Consider the following 20,886-nt stretch of genomic DNA (forward strand, 5'->3'; position numbering starts at 1 on the left):
CATTTTATTTACCTATTAGTGCATTCAAAATGTTGTAGGAGTAGTGCAAGTCACAACATAGAGGCATGTTCTGCACAGCGTAGAACTTGCAATCTATGCATCTTATTTTGTAGTACAACATTACTGTTTGGTTTCAGAAAGTTAATTCCTCTCAGATGCTCAAGTGTATGTTGAAGTTGTTTGTTTTACTTTGTTATTCCTAAATGAAGTGCCCAAGTAATCAACTAAATTGTTTCTTGAATATAGTGTACAATTTTTTCAGTCTGGAAAGACAGACATGAAAATAGCTGTTCAGTTTAACCCATATAATTTCAGAAAAGTTTTTCTTGAAGTTTATGTTTTGATTCCAAATAATGGGTGATTCCTACTTTGACTCTTGATTTATTATTTATCATTACTATTGTTAAGTTATTTTGATTAAGTTAGCTAGCATGTCTGTGTTGCTAATCTGAAATAAAATACCAGAAGTGGATAGAAATTAGCATATGCTATTATAGATAATATATAGAAAGGCACTTGGGTCATATTCATAAATTGAGCTTTTAAAAAACAACAATTGAGGACATACAAGGTTAAAGTAACAGTGGTAAAATTATGCTCACTCAAAATGAGGGGTTCTCAAAGAGAAAAAAAGTCTGGTTTTCACTTGTTCTGCCTTCTTTGGTGGGTTAGGGTGTTAAAAGATGAGTTGATTGAATAATAAAACTTAGCATTAAACCTTGAATACAGGAAAAGAGGGATTTTTAGTTGACAGTCAGATCCATGAAGTGTGGATCCTAGTGACTGTTTAAATTTGCCGATCTTAAAAAAAAACAAACACCATAAAAACCCAAACAACAACAAAAAAACCCACAAAAAAACCTTGTTTCTAGATTTAGGGCTAAACCTTCATAAACTTATAAATTCTAAGTTTATCTTGAAGATTTGTAAAGTAATATAAAAGTAATAAAACTCTTGTGATCCCTGAATAACTATTTATTAAATTTTTAGGTGGATGGTCAGAGATAGTTAAATTTCCTTAATACGTCTGAAAAATTAAGTCTCTTAATCCATCATGACAGTAAAAAACCATACATTGTTTTCCTACTCTTCCTGATACCCCCTCACTCCCCAAACATAGTTCAATATAATTGATGTTACTCGCTCATGCGGGACCTGACACTGCTTAGTATTCTTGTCTCTTCTTCATTTCAGTGGAAGATCTGAATTGACACTGGGTATATTGGCTTTTACCCAGTCTGTAATTTTTAGATGTAACTCTATGCAATTCTAAGACTGCAACGTGAGAAAAACTCCATGTTATAAGACATCTAGGAATATTTTGGGTGTCAGTTTTGGCTGAACTAGAAATGCCATTGCAGTGTTTATTGCTTTTGTGGGGCCATTTCTGTTACTAATACTGAACAATGCTTCATTTTAGGTTGAGTGCTATGACTATGATAGTGATGGGTCTCATGATCTCATAGGAAGTTTTCAAACTACTATGTCGAAACTGAAGGAAGCATCTCGGTCCTCACCTGTAAGTCTTACATAGTCTAAGTTGCCTGTGTGTTTTTGATAAGCTGTTTTACTCATTTTGGAGCAAAGCTTACACCACTTTACTTGCAGGTATTGAAGTAGTGTTAGGCTACACCTTAACAATGCTACTGTAGTTGAGGCTGACTCAGCATTTACATTATGCATCAACTTCCCTAGGATCAGTATCTTGGTTACAATTTTTAATATTACATATCTAAATACCCAACTGTCAACACAAATTAATTTCACTAATCATAAAAACACAGAAATCAAAAAATTTAGCATGTCAAAGGACAGAATGCAGTACAAATTTCAATGCAGTTAAAAGGCCAAAGCTTGTAGTATTTTTTTCAGGTTTTACTTAGTCCTTTATTTCAAGTATGGCACTTACCAACTGTCATGCATACTTCAGTGAATATGAAGACAATTCAACATTTATGGTACTGCAGAAGAATGCAACTGAATGTGTTACATTAGGTGGCTCTTATTTAAAGTGAAATTACCCTTTATGTTCTTATGAACTGTAACAATTTGCAGACCTTTTAATAGACAAGGTTTACATTTAGAAGGTGGCGTAGCAACCTTAACGTAAAAGTCTTTGTTTTATGGACATGTATGTTATCAAAATATTTTACTATCTTTTCCTTTCATTCTGTAAAACCTGCAGAACTGCTCCTGCATTTAATAATAATGGGATATATATACAAGAGTGCCTACCTGTACTTTTCTAACATCTTGAATGTTGCATTTGTACTGAATTCTTCAGAGCTATTTAATGCGAAGAGTCAACCTTGTATGTAGTGGTTTTTTGATTGCTGCTTTGTGCCTTGCCATACTTTTCTTTCAGATACCTGTTTCTGAATTAATTTTGAATTATGCATGGTTTAGTTTAATGCCTGTTAAGGTTTTACATTGTTTGTAAGAAATTTTGGACTCGTATCCTACCTATATAATTCATATGCTGCCTAGTTGGAGCTCTTAGGTGTTTTCTTATTTTTTCTAGATTTTCAGGGGCCAGATGGTATCAGTTTAGCTTTTGATGCTGACAGTGATCCTTCTTATTACTGTAATTAAATTGTGCAAAAAAAAATAATAATCAGGGAGCAGAAGGGTTTCATAAAATAACTTTTTCTGCTTTTTTTTAATGAAGACTTTATGAATCTTCTAACAAGATGGTTTCCTTAATTTTTTTTTTAATAAAAAAACATTGCACTTTTGTTATGTAGCAGTGTCATAAATTAAACAAACCTAGCAGGTTAGTATGTTCACATTTTCAAGCACATATTTTTTGTAAGAACTGTGATAGTGCGTTCCCATGCAGTGTGAAGTGTGTTGGGTAAAGGCTCTTTGAGAATACAAATATCTGTTTTCATTGTGCCCCTAGTAGCATAATAGGTGCGGTCTTTTTTGAATTTAAGGAAAAGGTATTTTAAGTTACAATCTGCCTGTGCTGGTTTTGGAAATGCTTTAAGAAAGTTATTTTCATGAGAACTGTGGCTATACCTACTCTAAGTAACTTTCTGCTGTGTCAGTAAGATGAAGTGAAGATAACAGACAACACGACTAATGTGCTCCAGGTTTCTTCTACTTTTAAAAGGAACTAACCTCTGATCCTCTGTGATCTGATAATTTGATAATGTCTGTAAAATATTTCTAGTGCACATTAGAATTTGACTTTATATATTCCAAGCATGATCATTAGTTACTCCCACGATTCTGACATCAACTGTGCCTGTGGGAGATTTGGCAGAACTTCTTTGAAGTTTATTTGAGGTGAGCATGGGTGTGACTGTATCCTCAGCTGCTGAAAAAACTGGTCTTGTATGACTGAAGGGAATGAAAGGGTGGCTTTTCATTCTCTGGAGAATTGCTGATTTCTGCCCCCCCCTCACCCCTTCCCTTAAGGTTTATCTTCCCCCTAAGCATGCTGTTAGTGAGCTCTGGTTGGAGGATTATAAAATGTAGTTGAAAGATTGTAAATGCTATGTATCTCATGGCTGTTATTAGTGAGTACCTCACCAACTGACGTAGTACTAAAGTAAGTCAAATAGAAGTGATGCTGGGGGTGAAATGTCCAAACAAAGAAGGTAAAAAAGAGGCATGTAGATTTCTCAGGTGCTGACCTTGTTAGTGCATTTTTTTCACTTGATTAATTGCAAGATCATTTCTTAAAACTTAATTAATTTAAACCAAAGCAGTGGAACCTATTTCTGGCACTGAGCCAGAAGACGTGTCTGGAATACCTCCTCAGACTATTTATGCATCAGACACGCTGCATTGTGCCATCATGAATGTATGATGGCAGGAGCTGCTTAACCTGGTTAGCTGTTGATTACACTCAGAGGTTAAGTTATTGGTTTAGTTGCTGAAGCTTCAACAACTGAGTTTGGAAAGCTTCAACATAACCCTGTTATCTCATAAGTTACTGCCACAGCTGCTGGAAACAGTGATGCTTTGCCTGAATCACTGTGTCTTTACCAAAAAGAAAGTTGTTAACAGAATCCTCAGGGGGAAAATGGTACAGAATTTCTTTGTCTGGTTGAAGTACAGTTGTCTGAACAAATGTATTTGTAACTTTTGAGTAAGAGAGGATTTCTGTCTTGATAATGGGGTTTTTTTTGCTGATTTTGAGCAGGCTGGGTTTAATTTTGCCGGATAGTGAAATAAACTGCATTTTTAATACAAGCCCAAAGTATCAGTCCTAGAATAATGAATTTTTAAATTTGCTGCGTAAATGATATTTATAGTGCTTTTGTTGGATTTGTTTGCATTCATGCAGGTTGAATTTGAATGTATCAATGAAAAGAAAAGACAGAAGAAAAAAACCTATAAAAACTCTGGCATTGTGAGTGTTAAGCACTGTGAGGTCAGTAATACATTCTGGTATAACTCTGTTTTTAAGTGTTCAGGCATAGCAGTTCTCATCTAGTATGCCTTCACCCTCAACTTTAAAATGTCTGAAAGTTCCAGACACAGTAAATATTTTAGAGCTCTGATTCATATAAGGAGACAGATTGACAGCTGAATCATGTGTCTGTCCTACCCTATCTCCTCACTTTCTCTTGAAGATGCCATCTATATGGCAAAGGTCGCTTACCAATTTGTAAGGCCATTCCTGAACCACTGCATTCCCCAAGTCACTGTTTTATGGTGAATTAGAATCTGGTAAGTCTGTTGTAATATGTTGTTTTATAAATGATAGTGCTTTTGGAGCTTCTTTGTTGTCTGTCTGTATTTTGTAAAAGGCCTGATACTGATGCACTGAGTGTGTGATGGCATATGCTATAAATATCCTCACTGCAGTGGGTGGATGGGATATCTATAGAGAAAAAGTAGTGCTTTGCATGGGTGAAGATAACAAATGCGGAACCTCAAAAGTTGCTGCAATAATACTTATTGTTTTTCTCCCATTAAAAAAAAAAAAGTCAATTTCTATCTTTAACTTCTATTTTTAGATCCTAGTAGAATGCACATTCCTTGATTACATCATGGGTGGGTGTCAGCTGAATTTCACAGTAAGTTAAATCATTTATATAAAGTAGCTTTTGAGTTTTGGAACAAACTGAAGCATATGATTGATTGCCTGTGCTCTTAATTTGATTATTGGGGTTGGTTTTTTGGGTTTTTTTTTTTTGCTGTTTTTTTTCTGTAGCATGGAGGGGGGAAGCCATTTTGCTAGAGCCCATCTAGTCTGTTAAGAAAAAATTATTTCCCTTACTCAGGGCACAAAGTTCTGAACCTGTAGTTAGGAGACCAAGAAGACATTTACAGTTATCTGATTTCCTTCAAGTTTCCTTTTCATAAGGGCTCCCCTGCCTGCCCTTTTTCTGACCAAGGATTTCACTTTTGCCCTTAATGGTGGTTTTCAAGGCCCTTTGCCATTGAGGTCAGAGAATGAACTATCTCTAGGCTTCTGTGATGTCTGGCTGGTCGTACTTCTGAGACAAAATATGTGTATGGCAAGATACAGGATGAAATTAATGTAACAGCTGTTGAAGAGCTGCTGTGAATGGTAACTGAAAGTAAAAAAACAACGAAAACCTGACAGATAAAAGTCATTTCAGCCCTTCTGAGAGATGCAGAGCCTTCTGCTGGTTTTGTAGTGGCATTGTTTTAAGAGTGTTAATATTCCAAGAAACCTGCATCTATGTATTGTGCCTGTTAGATTTGTAGATGTCCTGGTAACGACTATTTACAACTCTTTCATGATTTTCACTTTGGCTTTGCCAGAGATAAGAAACATAATTTACCTCTAACAGCAATTTGATATACATATTGCATTTGACAGGTGGGAATAGATTTTACAGGGTCCAATGGGGACCCTCGCTCTCCAGACTCTCTGCATTACCTCAGCCCTAATGGAGTGAATGAATACCTAACAGCCATTTGGTCTGTGGGAATGGTCATTCAGGATTACGATACGTAAGTTTTAGATTTTTATTTAAATAATTTTTTAGGTATATATTGATTTTTGTGGTAATTTCTTAAACTGGTGTTGAAGATGCCAACAGATATATTGGAATGAAACTTCTGAGCTGAAATGTAGAGCTAAAAAAGACTTCATAATCACTGCGCGATCACATAATCAGAAGCAGAAGCTTGTGTCTACAGCAGGCAAGCAAGGCTTTTCATCTGTGATGTAAAGAGCAGCATTAATTTAAATAAATGCTTGCATTCTTGCCAATTTGGTGGTAAAGATTGGTTTTGGTCCTAGAAACAGTTACGGGGGGAACTTCCATTTAATTTTGCCTCTTAATGCTTAATAAACAGCATTTTTAATGCTCAAAAGCAGCACTGATTAGCTAACTTACTGAACTGTGACAGCTTTTAAAGGAACACACTTCATTTTCTTTAAAATTACTTTTTTAGAGATAAGATGTTTCCAGCCTTTGGATTTGGTGCACAAATTCCTCCTTCCTTTCAGGTAATGGGATAGGTAAATGCACTACATGAGACAACTAAAAGCACTTACTTCAGGAGGAGATTATATATACAGTCCTGACTATGTCTTTTGTGTATTGACAGGTGTCACATGAGTTCCCATTAAATTTTAACCCATCAAACCCATTCTGTAATGGTAAGTCTGAGAAAGACCTAGAGAATAAAATGTCGAAGGTGAAGGGATAAACACACTTGAAAAGTGAACTATGTAGCGTGTTGTTCTAATTAAATAATGAGTTTAGTCATGTAGCAGGAAACGGTTTTATAACTGTTTTCTTAGATAATAGAAATAGCATTTGGTCTCTCTTCTGTAATGATTTGTGAAATAAGTTTTAAAGATCTAGGGCACAGTACAGGTAAGCTGGGAACGGTTCTGTCATGTTGTTAAGCCACTTCATTCTGCTTCACTGCTGGTGTGGAGTTGTCTGGTTTGAGTATGATGCTGCTAGTGCCTGTTCAACGTGGCCTCTCTGATCACACTAGTAACTACCACAAGCTGCCAGGCAAAGGGAACTGTTGTAATTAGTTACACACACTTGAGTGTACAGTATTTCTGTTGACATGAAGCCAAGCATGTTAAGCATGTGCATTAAGCATTGGTCAAGCTGAAGGCCTCCATTGCTCGTGAATAATTCTTTTTTTTTATCATGGTTAGTTTTAAATCTTTGCATCATCACTTTAAATAACCGATATATACAGTGTTTTAGGAAAATGGAATGCTTCAAAACATCCTAATTCTAATATAAAAAAAATAATATGGTCTATTTGTGTTCTCTAGGAATCCAAGGCATTGTTGATGCATACCGGGCTTGTCTTCCTCAAGTGAAGTTATATGGGCCAACAAATTTTTCTCCAATTATAAATCATGTGGCAAGATTTGCTGCTGCAGCTACACAACAGCAAACAGCATCTGTAAGTTCTTTAGGGTAGTATGTGTATTCTGCTTACTTTTTTCTTTCCCTTCTAGTTTATAAATACTATTTTTCTCTTTTAAGTATGTTTCAACAGCTGGCCATTTACCTTGTGAATTGATGTTTGGTACCGTTAAAACGATATAAAAGCTAACTGATTTTTGCAGATCGTACACAACAATTGTCTCCTAAATTAAATAAACTCTTCAGAGTTGAAATATCAACTTAAAAATACATGGCACCTTTATGGTATCTTCTATTCAAAGCTCTTGCAGTGCTATATAGGTGTTAAATTCTAATTTAAGCCTTGGCATACAGGCGAATGATCTAACGTCAGCTGAGAAAAATCAACTAGACCTTGTTTCATATCAGATAGCTGAGAGACAGAATTCAGTAAGGTATCAAAGAAATGGAGGATATAGCTCCTGACACCTAGTTACCACCATAGATAATTAACTGTCCATACTATAAAGCTTTAGGTGCTATATGTGCTGTGCTCTCCTCCCTATCATGAGTTGTTGACCTTATTAAGAAATAGGAGGTCTGAAAAGCAAGTTTTGAGTATTGAACCATTTAGATAATATTCCATGCAAGTTTAGGAAATCTGAAACCATATATATCCTAAATCATCGATGATGGCAAATACTAGTATCTCAGATGTCATGTAAAATCAGGAAGTAAAATCAGCTATTTTTGCATATTAAAGTACCTGTGGAAACCAATTTGGAAAAGAGCTATTGATTTTCACATGCCAAGAAGTTTATAAGGTTTTGCTTTGGTAGCCTTTCAGTAGTAACTGTCATATATATATATATTAGGAAAGTAGCAAAACCTCTTGTACTTTTTTTTTCTGAGACTGCAATATGCCTAGCAAGAGCTTTATTTTTTCTGCCTAAAAGCATGTATTGAAGAAATTTTGCTGCCTTGCCCATTTAATGCATATTGTAGGTATTTTGGGTTGGCTTTTGGTTTTGGTGTTGGGTTTTTTTCAGTACAGGGGAAGTATAAGAAGAGAGAAAAAAATCCAATGTGATGTGCTATCATGCCACTAGTTATAGCCTTCTCTGATCATGGCTGCTTTGTAGACATTCTTTCTGGAGTGGGGGAGTGGAGTGGTGGGAAGCCATGAGAAAAGGTGATACCTGAACACAGAGATAAAGGAAGACCAGTTATTTTGGAGGCAGATAAGGGAAGATGGGAAGCAAAGTACTGAAGAGGAAGATTTCTGAGAATACTGGGAGTACCTCTGGAAGTTACATTTGTGCTGCCCAGGAATCATCTGAAATGAACCAAGTGAGAGAAGACCAGAAGTTCAGGAATTTGGTAGTTTCTGAACTTTGTACTTCTAGTTTGTTCTTGGTACGTCAATCCAGAACAGAGGCGAAGATACCAACTTTTAGAAGCCTTGGCAGTATAGTGGAAGTAACTCAAGTGGTACTTGAATAAATTACCGAAATACTGCAAGGTGGTTTCAGATGCCTAGGTAATTAACTTAATAAAGCAGCTAGAAAACATGATTAAAGGAATTTAAAAAAGGGCATTCTGGTTTTTGGTACAGAAAGATGTGTTTTAATCTATGTTTAGGATTTTAGGGATACATTGTGAAAATGAAGGCCTGTTCCATTACCCTTGGTAGCACTTTTTTGTTCATCTGTTCTTAACTGAATGAAACGAAGGCTAGCATTTCATAAAGGTATTGATAGACCAGAAAGGAAACAAATACAAGTTTCACAGGTGTTAAACTGCCATCTATCCTAGGACAAATACTTGGATGATAGGTTAACTGTTGGTTTGTCTGGGGATTTTGGAGTGGAGGAGAAGGGTGATACCATTGTTTTTTTGGGAGATGGCTCTTTAAAGATGACTTCTTTTACAGGATTGATTATGTTGTCCTTATAAATTTCTTTGTACTGTACAGATGAAGCCTGACCACAACTTAAGATGTTTGATTGTAAAATTCAGTGAGTGCATTGAACATGCTCAAAGTAACAACAGTATGTAGTCTGTGTGTGCATTTTTCTAAGTGTACATGTCTACACATTTTCTATTTCTCTGTCATAACACAGTGTGTATTGATTTGACAGCAATACTTTATACTTCTGATCATAACGGATGGTGTGATAACAGACCTTGATCAAACTCGAACTGCCATAGTTAATGCTTCGAAATTGCCTATGTCCATTATCATTGTTGGTGTTGGAGGAGCAGATTTCGATGCTATGGAGTTTCTTGATGGTGACAATGGCGTTCTCAGGTCCTCATCAGGAGAACCAGCTGTCAGAGACATTGTCCAGTTTGTGCCATTCAGAAAATTCCAAAATGTAAGTAAACTTAATGGTATGCTTAATAAATATTGTAGAGGTATGCTGGGTTTGCTAGGATAATCCTATGTATAGTCCTAAGCTTTTGCAGTGTCTCTAAAATAAACTCTGAAGTCTGAGATTAGTCTTTATCAAATGCTAAAAAAAAAAAAAAAAAAAAAGACAAAAGACTTCAGCATCTGTAGAATTTCCGTTAGGTCTGCTGATGCATGTTTAAAAAGACTCAATTTCTGGTTTCAGCACTGCATTTCTGATAAGTTGCTGCAGGAGAATGACCTTTGTATAAATCTCTCCCAGACTTGATTAAACAGATGAATGTGTTTTTCATTTGGGAGGAAGAACTTATTGTGGTTTTGTTCTTATGGTAAAGTGTTTTTTATTGTGGATGTCCATTTGTAAACGTGGATTCGTCTCACATTTTAGTGCAGTGTTAAAATTCAAGGTTAAATCAGGGAGGTCGTAATCAGTAGAAATTGTGTGTGGGCACAATAGTGGTGATAGTTTTCATTTTCATTAAAGCAAATATACCAAAAAAATAGGTGTTGAAAGAATGGAGTCCTGATTTTTTGCTGTAGTACCCAATAAATATGCACAGGCTAATATAGTCCGACTTCTAAATGCCATATCGCTGGAAGTAGTTGATTTAAAAAAAATCAAACAGCAAAACAAAAGTTTCCTCAGGATAGGGAAGATAAGGTCATTATTTTTGTTTCCATCCTAATATGTTCTAATTTGGTTTTGTTTCTTCATATTAACCCTATTAATCCTTATACCTTCGTATTTTGTCTTTGTATTTCTGTTTTTAGTTTTGATACAAATTCTTTGTTTAATCTCAGAGCAACTTAGGCTAACTGAAAAGAGAAAGAGAGCAAAATCAATATAGAATATACTTACTGAATAATGCACTTGGATGTAGAGTAACTAGGGTCAATATTCAACATAAAAATACACATCCAAATGCTTTCAGTTTCTAGCAAATGGGGTGCTTTTTTCCCGTGGATACTTAGTATTACAGTAAAAACTATCTCTTAGAAGAGCTGCTCTGTAGCAAAACAGTTACTGTGGATGAGACTTGGTGCAAAAGGTTGCAGATGATTGGACAAGCCCCTGAAGTATCATCTTAAGCAGATAGTGGAAGTGTGTTTACATGGCTGAAGTTCAACATCTGCACTCTGTGTGTGTGTATATTTCACATGACAAAAGGTATCTTAAGACATGGCAGCCCTTTGAGCACCCAGCTCCTGTTACTTAAGTGGAACGAGGCAGCCAGCTGATTCCTGGTAATGGGAGCGAGCAGGTAAAGATGTCAGAGAAGCTTCCACCTGTCCCACAAGGGCACTGTGTAAAGCCCTCTATAAAATGTCAGACTTTAAATTGGTCTAGTAGAGGAGTTGCTTATTACCCGTCTTAGGATCTCTGTTAAAATTTGGTGAAAACTGAAACTTGATGTTCTTTCTTTCTAAGTCTCCAAAAGAAGCTCTGGCGCAGTGTGTCCTGGCAGAAATCCCTCAGCAAGTGGTGAACTACTTCAGCACCTACAAACTGCAGCCTCCTAAGAATCCTGCTGTAAAGTGAATGGGCTGAGCAGGGAAGCTGAGACTTTGTGCTTGCTTTACTTGCTGTATCTGCAGACTCTGGTTCTCAAGATACTTCTGTATACCTGTAAACACACGCCTCTGTGTGGTAATGTCTGTTAGCTTTTGCCTGCAAATCACTTTGCCAAATGTGCCTTTTAAGGGCCAAAATCTAATTGTGTTAATATTGATGTTGATTTGAGAGATAGGGCTTGCATGGGTGCATTTTATTTTGCAAAATAAGAGTGGAAAAAAAGAGGTTGAATATGCAGAGAGAAGGGGAAGAAGGGGTGGAAGTGGAACAGCTGCCTGTTTGATAAATATGGCCAGTGGGAGTGTTCAATTACTTTTGTGGGATCAGCACTGAGGACTGCAGTTTCTCAGTGGTCGTAAAACCAGTCTGAAATGAAAAAGAGGGTATATCCCCACCAAGCAGATAAAAGTTTGTATGTGCTTCAACAAATCTGGAATACTTTAAGCTTCTCTGTCTATTAAGCCACCGGAGCAAAATTTTGTCACAGGAGTTTCATAATTAAACAAGTGCCAGAACAGAGCATAAAGGCCCTCCTTGCATGCCTACTTTACGTTTGCCACTTCAGTGCCTTTGGCCAATGCCTGGGATTCAGGGCTGTGTGAACATAAGCCAAACAAGTCATTAAAGTATATATTCTTTTATAGTATACATTCTCTTAAGGTAGTACAGGAATAACTAGGGTGAATCAAGGTGAACCTCTAACATCTCAGAATACTATTGGCCTTCAAGGCTACTACTGTAAAGGCTGTAAGATGTATTTCAGTGTGTACTGTGCTGGAAAACAGGAACTCCAGATTTTATTTTGGTCAGGGTTTTGTTTTGGTTTGGTTGTGGGTTTTTTTCTTTTTGTTCCATAAGAGTCATGACTACTGATCTTTAAAGGGCTTTTTGTGAAATGGGAATTCACTTTCTAGTTAAAAAGTTTTGTCTGATTTATAACTGCATATTTTCAAGCAAAGGCAGTTCTTGAAAGTGCTACCTATATTGGTTTTGTCATTTTGAATCATGCTTCTTTGTCATGAGCCTACTAATGAAAAATACCTGCAAAACCCCCGATCTTCCTTCTTCTCTCCCAGTAGGAAGACATAAAGTCTCTAAGCTCTAATCGTGTAATCATACTGCGTTTCTCTAGGGCAAACAATTTTGGTTTATTTTCTTGGCTTGAATTTTCTCTTAACCATTTACACCAAGTGTAAATCATATTGTTTGCTTAGTGGACAGATGAAGCTTTCTTGTCTCTCAGTTGCATACTGCTTGCTGAGGATCTCTTCTGATCCTGTCGGTGCATGTAAAGTAAGTGGATGTAAAGGTCTCATTTATCACTTCCAAAATGCCCATCTTCAACATTAATTTTGCAGTTTCACATTTGAAGTGGTTTAGAGTCAGGTATCTGACTGATCTGATTGTGGATGGCTTACCTGTAACATGTAAGAACAGAATGGGCTAACACTAAATTTAGAATACTTTGGCACTCAAGATTGCAGCAGGTCATAGTGTATGTGACTTCTTTTTAGTTGCTGGAGCTGCAATGTGTGGTTGGGTTTTTTTGTTTTTTCTTTCCATACATGTATACTCCTGTCAAGCATCTGAATTCACATTAACATTGATGGATGAAAGGTATATGTACCGAGATTGTCTTACACATCCTGTAAAACATGCAAATGTTTTGTAGACAGTTGACTAGTTACCAATCATGAATGAATGTGTTATTCTCCACTCCATTTTCCTTGGTGGAAGGGATCCTGAATAGTTTCAGTAGTGGAATACTGAGGAAGAGATTTTGTTTCATATTAAGCCAAGCTCTTTCTTTTTTTAAATCTAATTCATGTGTTTATATAAAAATTTACAGACATCTTTTTATCAGCGTAGTGCAAATGTGTTTCTACTTCATACGTAAATTATAATGAAGTGTCATGCCAGATATGCAACACAAAATATTAAGATCAAGCAAGTAGTTATAATGAACCTAAATCACACTGCTGCAAATTGATATTGTATGATTTTGGAACAGTAAACTGTTTCACAGCTACATGCTCCATGTACAGAGATAACTGGATGCAGTATTAATGCTTTGTCTAGATTAATCGAAGTGGGTGAGTACTACTGATAGGAGTACAGGATACTACTGAAGTTCCTCTGAGCTGTCTGCCAAAAATATAATGCTGCATCTGAGTTCTGTTACCAATTCTGTTTTAAGCTGCCATGGAAGTGCATTTAAATGCATTTACATATGTTGATAGGTATTATTGTACTAAATACCTGCTTAATATAAAATAAAACCTTCTGTTTTGTCTGTATTCTATACGGTAATTCTGAGTTTCTACAGTAGAGAATTCATTATCCCTTACTGGAAAAGTGCCCCCATGTTCCTCAAGCTTAGGGAATTAAATAGCATATCAACAATACCTACTTCTTAATGTGCCCTATTCTATGTAAAAGAAAAGTGTTTCAAACCATTTTTCAGGTATAATTTCTCTTAGAGGTGTACAGCTAACACTTGTTGAAAAATTCGGAAACTTACAAGTTAAGCTGAAGCAATATTCTGAGTCAAGGAATGCAGCAGATTGTGAATCAAGGGGGAGGGTAGTTACTATGTTGTTTTGCCATTTTTTGTTTGTTTTTACATGTAAAAAATGCCTTATTAGCTTGAGGGTGACAAAGCAAAATATTGTCAGTTTTGTAAAGTGAATGTGCTTATAGGTCACTTGCACCACCTTGTGATAAAAATCATGTATAGCATTTTTTGTAATCGGATGCGTTTTGCCATTTAATGGTCGTGATTATATACATATGTACAGCAGAGAAATAACCTGTAACCTGTATTTTTTACTTTCCTATGTATTTCATTTCTGATGAAGTTAACTGATTACAATATCTATGCATTCAAAATATAATTTCAATATCCTGTTACTCTGTTGTGCTTTTGTATTCAGCATTTTCTATGTAATGATAAATGCTGCTTTTGCAGTTCCTATGATGAGTATTCCACAGGCTGAACAGCTCAGATTTATAACAGGTATTATCAGATGAAAGGAAAAATGCCTTTTCGCTCAGTGGTTATGAATGTGCAATGTATATTTCATAAAGCATCTCATACTGGCTTTTAGCAAGAAGATATTGTGAAATGGGATGGTTTTAGCAGTGACTGTTTCATGCTCTTTGCCATGTTAGAGTTCTCCCATGCATGGTATTTCATGCAATTATTATCAGATTTTCCAAAACTTTTTTCAGAACAGTGTCTACATTTTAAGTAGAGAGTCATGGAGATTTGGTTATTTTAATTTTCAAATACATCGTTCTACTCCACCCTTCGGTTTCTTTACATTCAAGTGTAGTCAAGTCTGAGATGCTTTTATTGGCAGAGATACTAGAGATAGTATTGCAGCAGAGCATGATGCCATACAGAACCTGAGTGAGCTTTGATACTGGAAGTTCAGAGTGCTTCAGAGTAATTCACTCAACTTCTCCACCAGTCAAGGATCCACAAGGTAGAATTAGTTCCTGAAAGGATTTAATACATCTTGACATTTCTTGTGTTGTTCTTTCTGGTGAAAACCCTATAAATAGTTGCAACTTGGATTCCTGGACCCTTCCTTCCCCTGCCTATGTCTAAAAATGGTGGAATTCAGGGAAGGGGAAAATACTCCAACAACAGAAAAGTAGGATGTCAGAGAAAACCAGATGGATGTTACTTGTGTGTGGCCATGATCTTCTGCAAACACTGACACTTCTCTTTCATTTTGGGTCTAAGGAACTCGAGAACTGTGCATAACGGTAATTTTGCAGACAGAACTGACAGGCTTTCCTGCAATCCTGAGCTGTTAAGAGCTGTAGCAAAGCAGCAACTTGTGGGATGATGCTCTGTTGCTGCACTGTAACACTTGCTGCTGCAATCTCAGCCCTTACTTTGTAATATATGTCAGTGCATGATTGATGAACTTAAAAATGCCAATAGTGAGAATGTTTGAAGTTACCTGGTAGCACGTGTAGGCAGAAGGGGATTGGATCTTTTGCAGTGAGAGAGTGCTTTACTAATTAATATAAAAAATGTTAAAATATGGGAGGTTATGTTTTTTCTTCCTTTCCACAATGTTTTGACAACTCTCAAAAAAATTGAGAATCATATATTGTAATGAATTCATAGATCATCATTATTCACAGAAGGCCTCATTTGTGAAGCAGTTCTGCATTATTTCTAATTTTGAGATTGTATTGAGACGTTCCTGGATGTGCAATAGATGAGTAAGTCTTTATGATTAATCTTATAATTTTCTACCTCTGTTGTGACATCCTTTTTTTTTACATACCAAACAAGTAACGTACAATTAAAGATGGTTCTTTCCATGTAGCAGTTGAACCTTGACCTCACTGTTAATGCAGCAGAACTTTCTTTTTGAAAGAGATTTGGGTTTTGGTCATGTCAGAGGATGTGTGGAATACACAACATACGGAATTCAGTCATCCAGCTTTGACTTGGTGAAAGCTCCCACTGATTCTGGTTGGGTTGCCAGCTTTGCCTGTGATGAGAGAAGTTCAAAGGCGTTCAAAGAGCAGGCCTACAGAATGCATAGCCTGCAGGATCATATATAGCTTGCAAATTGAATGTTTAATTTTGGCACAGTGCCTTCTGTGGTTGGCTGGTTAGCTGAGGAGCTGTGAAGCCTGCCCTTACAATTTCTTGGCTTGGCCTCTGTGTAATGGTTTTAGTTCCCAAAACTGTTGATCCAGTGGTGTCCCGTCCCGCTCGGTGGGCTCAGGGGAGGTGATCTTTTAGATGGTCCATTGCCGCACAGGAGTCATGACAATGACTCAGGAGGGACAGGGAGAATTTCAACACCCTGTTTCGCTTGGCGAATCCCAGGGTAGGAGTCATGACAATGGCTCCTAAACGCTCAAAATATGTTTTATTTAATGTTGACTTATAACACAAGTGTGGCTAAATTTGGCGTAGCAGATACTTCGAAAAAAAACTTGACACCTAACAGCCGTAGCAAAATACTCCTAACAACAAGATAGGAGGGGGAGAGAGAGAGAAGAAAGAGAAAAAAAGAGAGGAATCACCACCCTTGGATCGAGCGAGGAAGGAGTCTCAGAAGTAGCTGTATGGATTCCTCAGGCAGCAGGCCTGGGGCTCGGTCTCTTCCCCCTTTTTCACCCTCATCCGAGAGGCCTTTGCGCAAGTGTTGTAGGGTTTTCTCAAAAATTCGGGGGGGGAAGGGGGGGAGTGTGTCTGTGTGTGTTACTGATGCCCCCTTATCCCATTGAACTTGTATAAACAACTGCCATGGTAAGGGCCTGTGGCAAAACTCCAACTGTGGCAAAATGTCTCAAGTGCAAATGCTAGCAAACTTCCCAGAAAGAGAATTGCCAGAAAGCCTCTTTGAGGCACAACTGCTAGAAAGCCTCCCAGAAACAGATCACTACCCCACCTCCGCAGGACCCGTCCTGTTTTGGCTGCTTGCTGCTACATGCTTGGTTGGCTGAGACAAAATGGTTGCCACAGTCTCTGACAGTCTCTTGGTTCCTCACAGGCGGGGACTGAAAGCGGATAGGGGGAGAGAGGAGTTGCAAACCCATGGAAGAGAAAAAAGTACGTGAGAATTAAGCTTAAAATACAGCTTCAGCCTTTTGTTTAATATTGCATCCCTTTCTGTGATGACTCAATAGAGAAGGTTGACAGTGTGGGAGCTCCCTGTTAGGAAGCTGTATCCCACTCAGCTGTGGCACTCATAAAGGATTTACTTTAGTTCACAGGTATGATGTAGCTCAGCCCTGGTAAGGCACAGGGCTCACTTTGCACCATCAATCAAGGTCTATGATAGAGGTGAACAACTGGAGCATTTGTTGAAACTCTGCACCACAGAGTCAGAAACTGCAAATCCTGCTTTTTGTAAAATAGCCTTTATTTTTGAAATGGCCAGTTTAAATACCAAGATTCTTCAGAAAGTTAGCCAGTATCAGCTGCTTGCTTTTCAGAGAGCATTATTAATGCCCAATCCCTTGAGAAGATCAAGTATGTAAATCAGCAGCCCAAAGTTAAAGGTCACCCCTGGGGTGGGGGCTAATATCTAAGTCTCCGCCATGTTTATTCACCAGTCAAAGACAACTGGGGCAAATGTTCCTGCTTTCAGAGAGCTGGCAATAATTCTGCAGTCTGCTTCCCCCTTGTGGATTTTGTGATTTTATTTTTTGACAATGGTTTTGTTTTGTGGCCCTCTGTCCCAAGCTAAAACATCCCAACACACAGCATCACAGCTTTCTGCACTGAGCCATGCTGGTCACAAAAGCAGGTCACTGATTACAAGTATAAGGGGAGGAGAGAGAAGGATGGAGAGAAACATGAGTAACCTCAGCAACAGTAGGGCAGTAACCAGAAAAAGGATAACTATGGGAAACCAGAAAAGAAAATAGAAAAGAACACATACAAAAATTAAGAGCAAACTGAGCAGCAGGAACAGCAGTAAGAAAGCAAGGATAAACAGGAGAGGGAAGAGGAGAAGCAGGAACAAGACAGAGTAAGAGATAAGGGAGAGCATGGATCAAACAAGAAACAAGTGGTCCTGAAATACAATCTGAGCTCTAATTCCTATTACATCAAAGGTTTTCTCTTCAGGCTCAAGGTTAAGAGGTAAGTATATAAATAATTTGTCCAGTTGTCAGGGGAGGAAGGAGAGAAGAAGAGGAACTGGGGTAGATTTTTCTCGAGTAATCTCTACTATTATCTTCTGTACTCAAAAGCAAAGTCACGCTAGCCTTCTGGATTCAGGAAGACAATAGATGGGGCCACAGCCCAAAGCACCATCTATTTCTTGGTTTTCTCTTTAACTTCAACTTTAAGGATCTCTCCTTCTCCTGCTCTGGGAGATGGGGACATACTAATGATCAGAGACTCATTAGTGGTTCCCCTGTGCATAACAGCAGGTTTAGGCTTAGCGCCTGTATCTGGCTCTTCCTTTTGTGCAGGAGGTGCAGATGAGGCTGTGGGCTCCACGGGTTTCTTCTCTTCTCGTTCAGGCTTATTCTCTGCTTCAGCCTGAGTTTCCTAGAAACAAGAAATTAAATGTTTTCTAATGCTGCAGAAGAAATTCAGGAAGTAGTTCTATTCTGTATATGCAGTGGAAAGGCACAGCATGGATACTGTGATGCAACATATGTAAATTTGTATTTAGATGCTGAAAATCAGTTTCTAAATGAAAAACACAATTTCAGAATCAGAATGTCAACAGAAAACCTAGGAGAAGCTTGTGGATTGTGATAGTATCTGCTTCTTATTAATACAGCAGGATGAAACAGGCACGTTTTGGGGCACACAACCATTCCTCAGGTCTTGCCTTCCTTTATGTACTTACACTAGTTTAGAAAGAAAAGATGTTACGTAAATCTCATCATGTTGCCCAGTGCCCCAATTCCTTGGCAAAGCCTATTTGCTGTTAAGTTCACAAACACACATTAAATTGACCAATGTTTCTGCTCCAATTATAGTGTTGTAGTCATCTGTGTAAGCAAAGTTCTTTATTTAACTTAAAAAAATAAATAAAAGCACAGCCAGTTCACCTATAATAACAGAAAAGGATTCTGCCACCTTTAGGTAAATGTGTAGAACTGAGCAGGTTCTTATTAACATTTCTCAGAACAGAGTATAATGTGGGAATTATTTTTAATCAAGTAAAATAGCAGTTTTCTCATAAGTGCAATATGTTAGAGATGTAATCAGTTTTAGCTGTGTGGGCTACACTTTAAATTTTGTCTTCAGGATTTTTGACAACCAGAAATCTGACTTTGAGTTGGAAGGGTCCACCATGTGTTTGAGTCAGCTAGATCAGATTACTGTTAGGACATTCTGTATTTACTGTTGTGAACATAAAATTAGAAGATCAGATGCCCTTAGGGTCTTTGTAACGTCTATTTTATCCTTAATTTCTTTAAGGATTTTTGTTTGCTTGCTTTTTCCCTTGCTTTTTCTTTGCTTTTGTTTTCTCTGTTCTGCATAGAGTCCAGGTCCAGGAAGATTTGAGCCAAATTTTAGAATTAGTGTTTACAGAGATTAGGTACAGTGATTATATCTCAGCTACTGAGAGTTTTTTCTGTCGATTGCAGTAAGGCTGCATTTTTATTTACTCTGTTTGCCTAAACCCTCCCAGTGTCTTTCAGCACCTGGAAGAATCTAGTCTAATTTCTGTGGCATTACCTGAACGTCTTGTTGTCTCTTCAGCTGCAGCAGCTTGGCAAGGCCTTCTTTTCCTTTTCCTCCAAGCATCGCTTTAAACAATTTTGGAGTTTCCTGTTTCTGCCCGAAGAGACCAGCCAAGCCCCGTGGTTGTTGCACTGGTGGTCCTGGAGGAGGTTTCCCCTTTGTTTTCAGCAGCACCCTGGAGACAGGAAGGAATGAGAACACACAGCATTGCTGTGAAACCGAGCAAAGTTCCTGCAAAACTAAAATGTCATATTCATGGATGAAAATCTGGCAACTTTTCCGGCCAATTTTTTTTGGTCCCGAGTGCAGTGGCAAGAGCAAAGCTGGAAATGGTAAAGGTAAGCCTCCAGAGCTGGAGGCTACTGCTCAAATTTGCAGCTGCTTACCTATATGCTGGAGAATAAACAAGTGCAGGCTCAAATTAAGGTGTTGCAAAGCAGATGAGAATTTTATAAGGTGAGAAGTAGTATGGAGGGAGATGGATGCCTTGTACCTGCGGTGGCAGTCTCTTACCTGGCCTTCTGGATGGAAATTCAGAGAGCATTTAGTGCTCATTTGGGAGTCCAGCTGATGCCTGTTCAAGTAATAGTTTACCAAACTAACTTCCAGCATGGCTTATCTCTCACAGGTCAGGTTAGACAGCGGAACTTACTTTTAGTTGTCTTCAGTAGAAGATGACACCTTGAAGATATAAAAATTACTGCCAAGCATGTGGCAGACTATTTTCACACCCTTCTATAGCTGTACTGATTTGCAGCCATAATGGCAAGAAGTGAGAATGAATGACAAGGGTAAAGATTAGATGATAGTTCCGAGATAGATGGAACCAGTGAAAATCAGAGGGTTCCTGTGCTGATTTAAGGCTTTTTATGAACAAGGACTATACTTGCAGTCTGAAGTACAGTAAATCCCATAATACTACAATTTTCTTAAGCGTCTTGTAGTTTGTAACTTTGGGAATTTCAGAAGTGAAGATTTTACTTTTTTTAAAGTTTTATTGACATAAATTTAAAAAGTACACCTCAGCAGCTTGCGTGGGTTTATTATGTAAAGACCATGCAGTGACTATCAGGCAGCTGGTAATAGAACAAATTTCTTCCTTTGATATTAATTCGAGGAGGCCAATAAAGGTGTGGGATGGCCAATGCAATCCCACAGAGAACTCTAACTTAAATGTTCCAGGGCAGAGCAACTGATAACTTGATTCCAAAACTGAACAGAACTGCAATCTTTATCAAAACAGTGCACAAATCACCTGTTGATGCCTAGTTTTTCTAGAGACATGGCTGACCATATACAGAGCATGGGAGTTTTGGAAGAATTAGTGGATGCCTAGACAGGTGACCAGAATACATGCAGGTACTACATATCTTTCAAATTAAACAGGATATCC

The 20,886-nt window shown here is 37.7% G+C and overlaps 2 protein-coding genes across 7 annotated transcripts in view; one reads left to right on the top strand and one right to left on the bottom strand.

Annotated features, from left to right (window-relative positions):
• Positions 1–14,209, top strand: part of CPNE3 (copine 3) — a 32,188-nt gene extending 17,979 nt beyond the window's left edge. For all 6 annotated transcript variants that reach the window (XM_049819309.1, XM_049819285.1, XM_049819295.1 and 3 more), the window contains 9 exons: positions 1,421–1,519; positions 4,298–4,384; positions 4,974–5,033; positions 5,807–5,940; positions 6,388–6,442; positions 6,544–6,595; positions 7,238–7,371; positions 9,455–9,691; positions 11,156–14,209. In XM_049819309.1, coding sequence (XP_049675266.1) covers positions 1,421–1,519; positions 4,298–4,384; positions 4,974–5,033; positions 5,807–5,940; positions 6,388–6,442; positions 6,544–6,595; positions 7,238–7,371; positions 9,455–9,691; positions 11,156–11,266 — 969 coding nt within the window. In that variant the 3' untranslated portion in view covers positions 11,267–14,209. The remainder of the gene's footprint in view (positions 1–1,420; positions 1,520–4,297; positions 4,385–4,973; positions 5,034–5,806; positions 5,941–6,387; positions 6,443–6,543; positions 6,596–7,237; positions 7,372–9,454; positions 9,692–11,155) is intronic.
• A 976-nt stretch (positions 14,210–15,185) lies between these two features.
• Positions 15,186–20,886, bottom strand: part of CNGB3 (cyclic nucleotide gated channel subunit beta 3) — a 70,962-nt gene continuing 65,261 nt past the window's right edge. Inside the window, exons 17-18 of the mRNA XM_049819139.1 lie at positions 19,488–19,668; positions 15,186–18,341 (exon numbers count right to left, since the gene is read on the bottom strand). Coding sequence (XP_049675096.1) covers positions 18,102–18,341; positions 19,488–19,668 — 421 coding nt within the window. The 3' untranslated portion in view covers positions 15,186–18,101. The remainder of the gene's footprint in view (positions 18,342–19,487; positions 19,669–20,886) is intronic.

Source organism: Accipiter gentilis, chromosome 2 (genome assembly GCF_929443795.1).
Source record: "Accipiter gentilis chromosome 2, bAccGen1.1, whole genome shotgun sequence".
Taxonomy (NCBI): Eukaryota; Metazoa; Chordata; class Aves; order Accipitriformes; family Accipitridae; genus Astur; species Astur gentilis.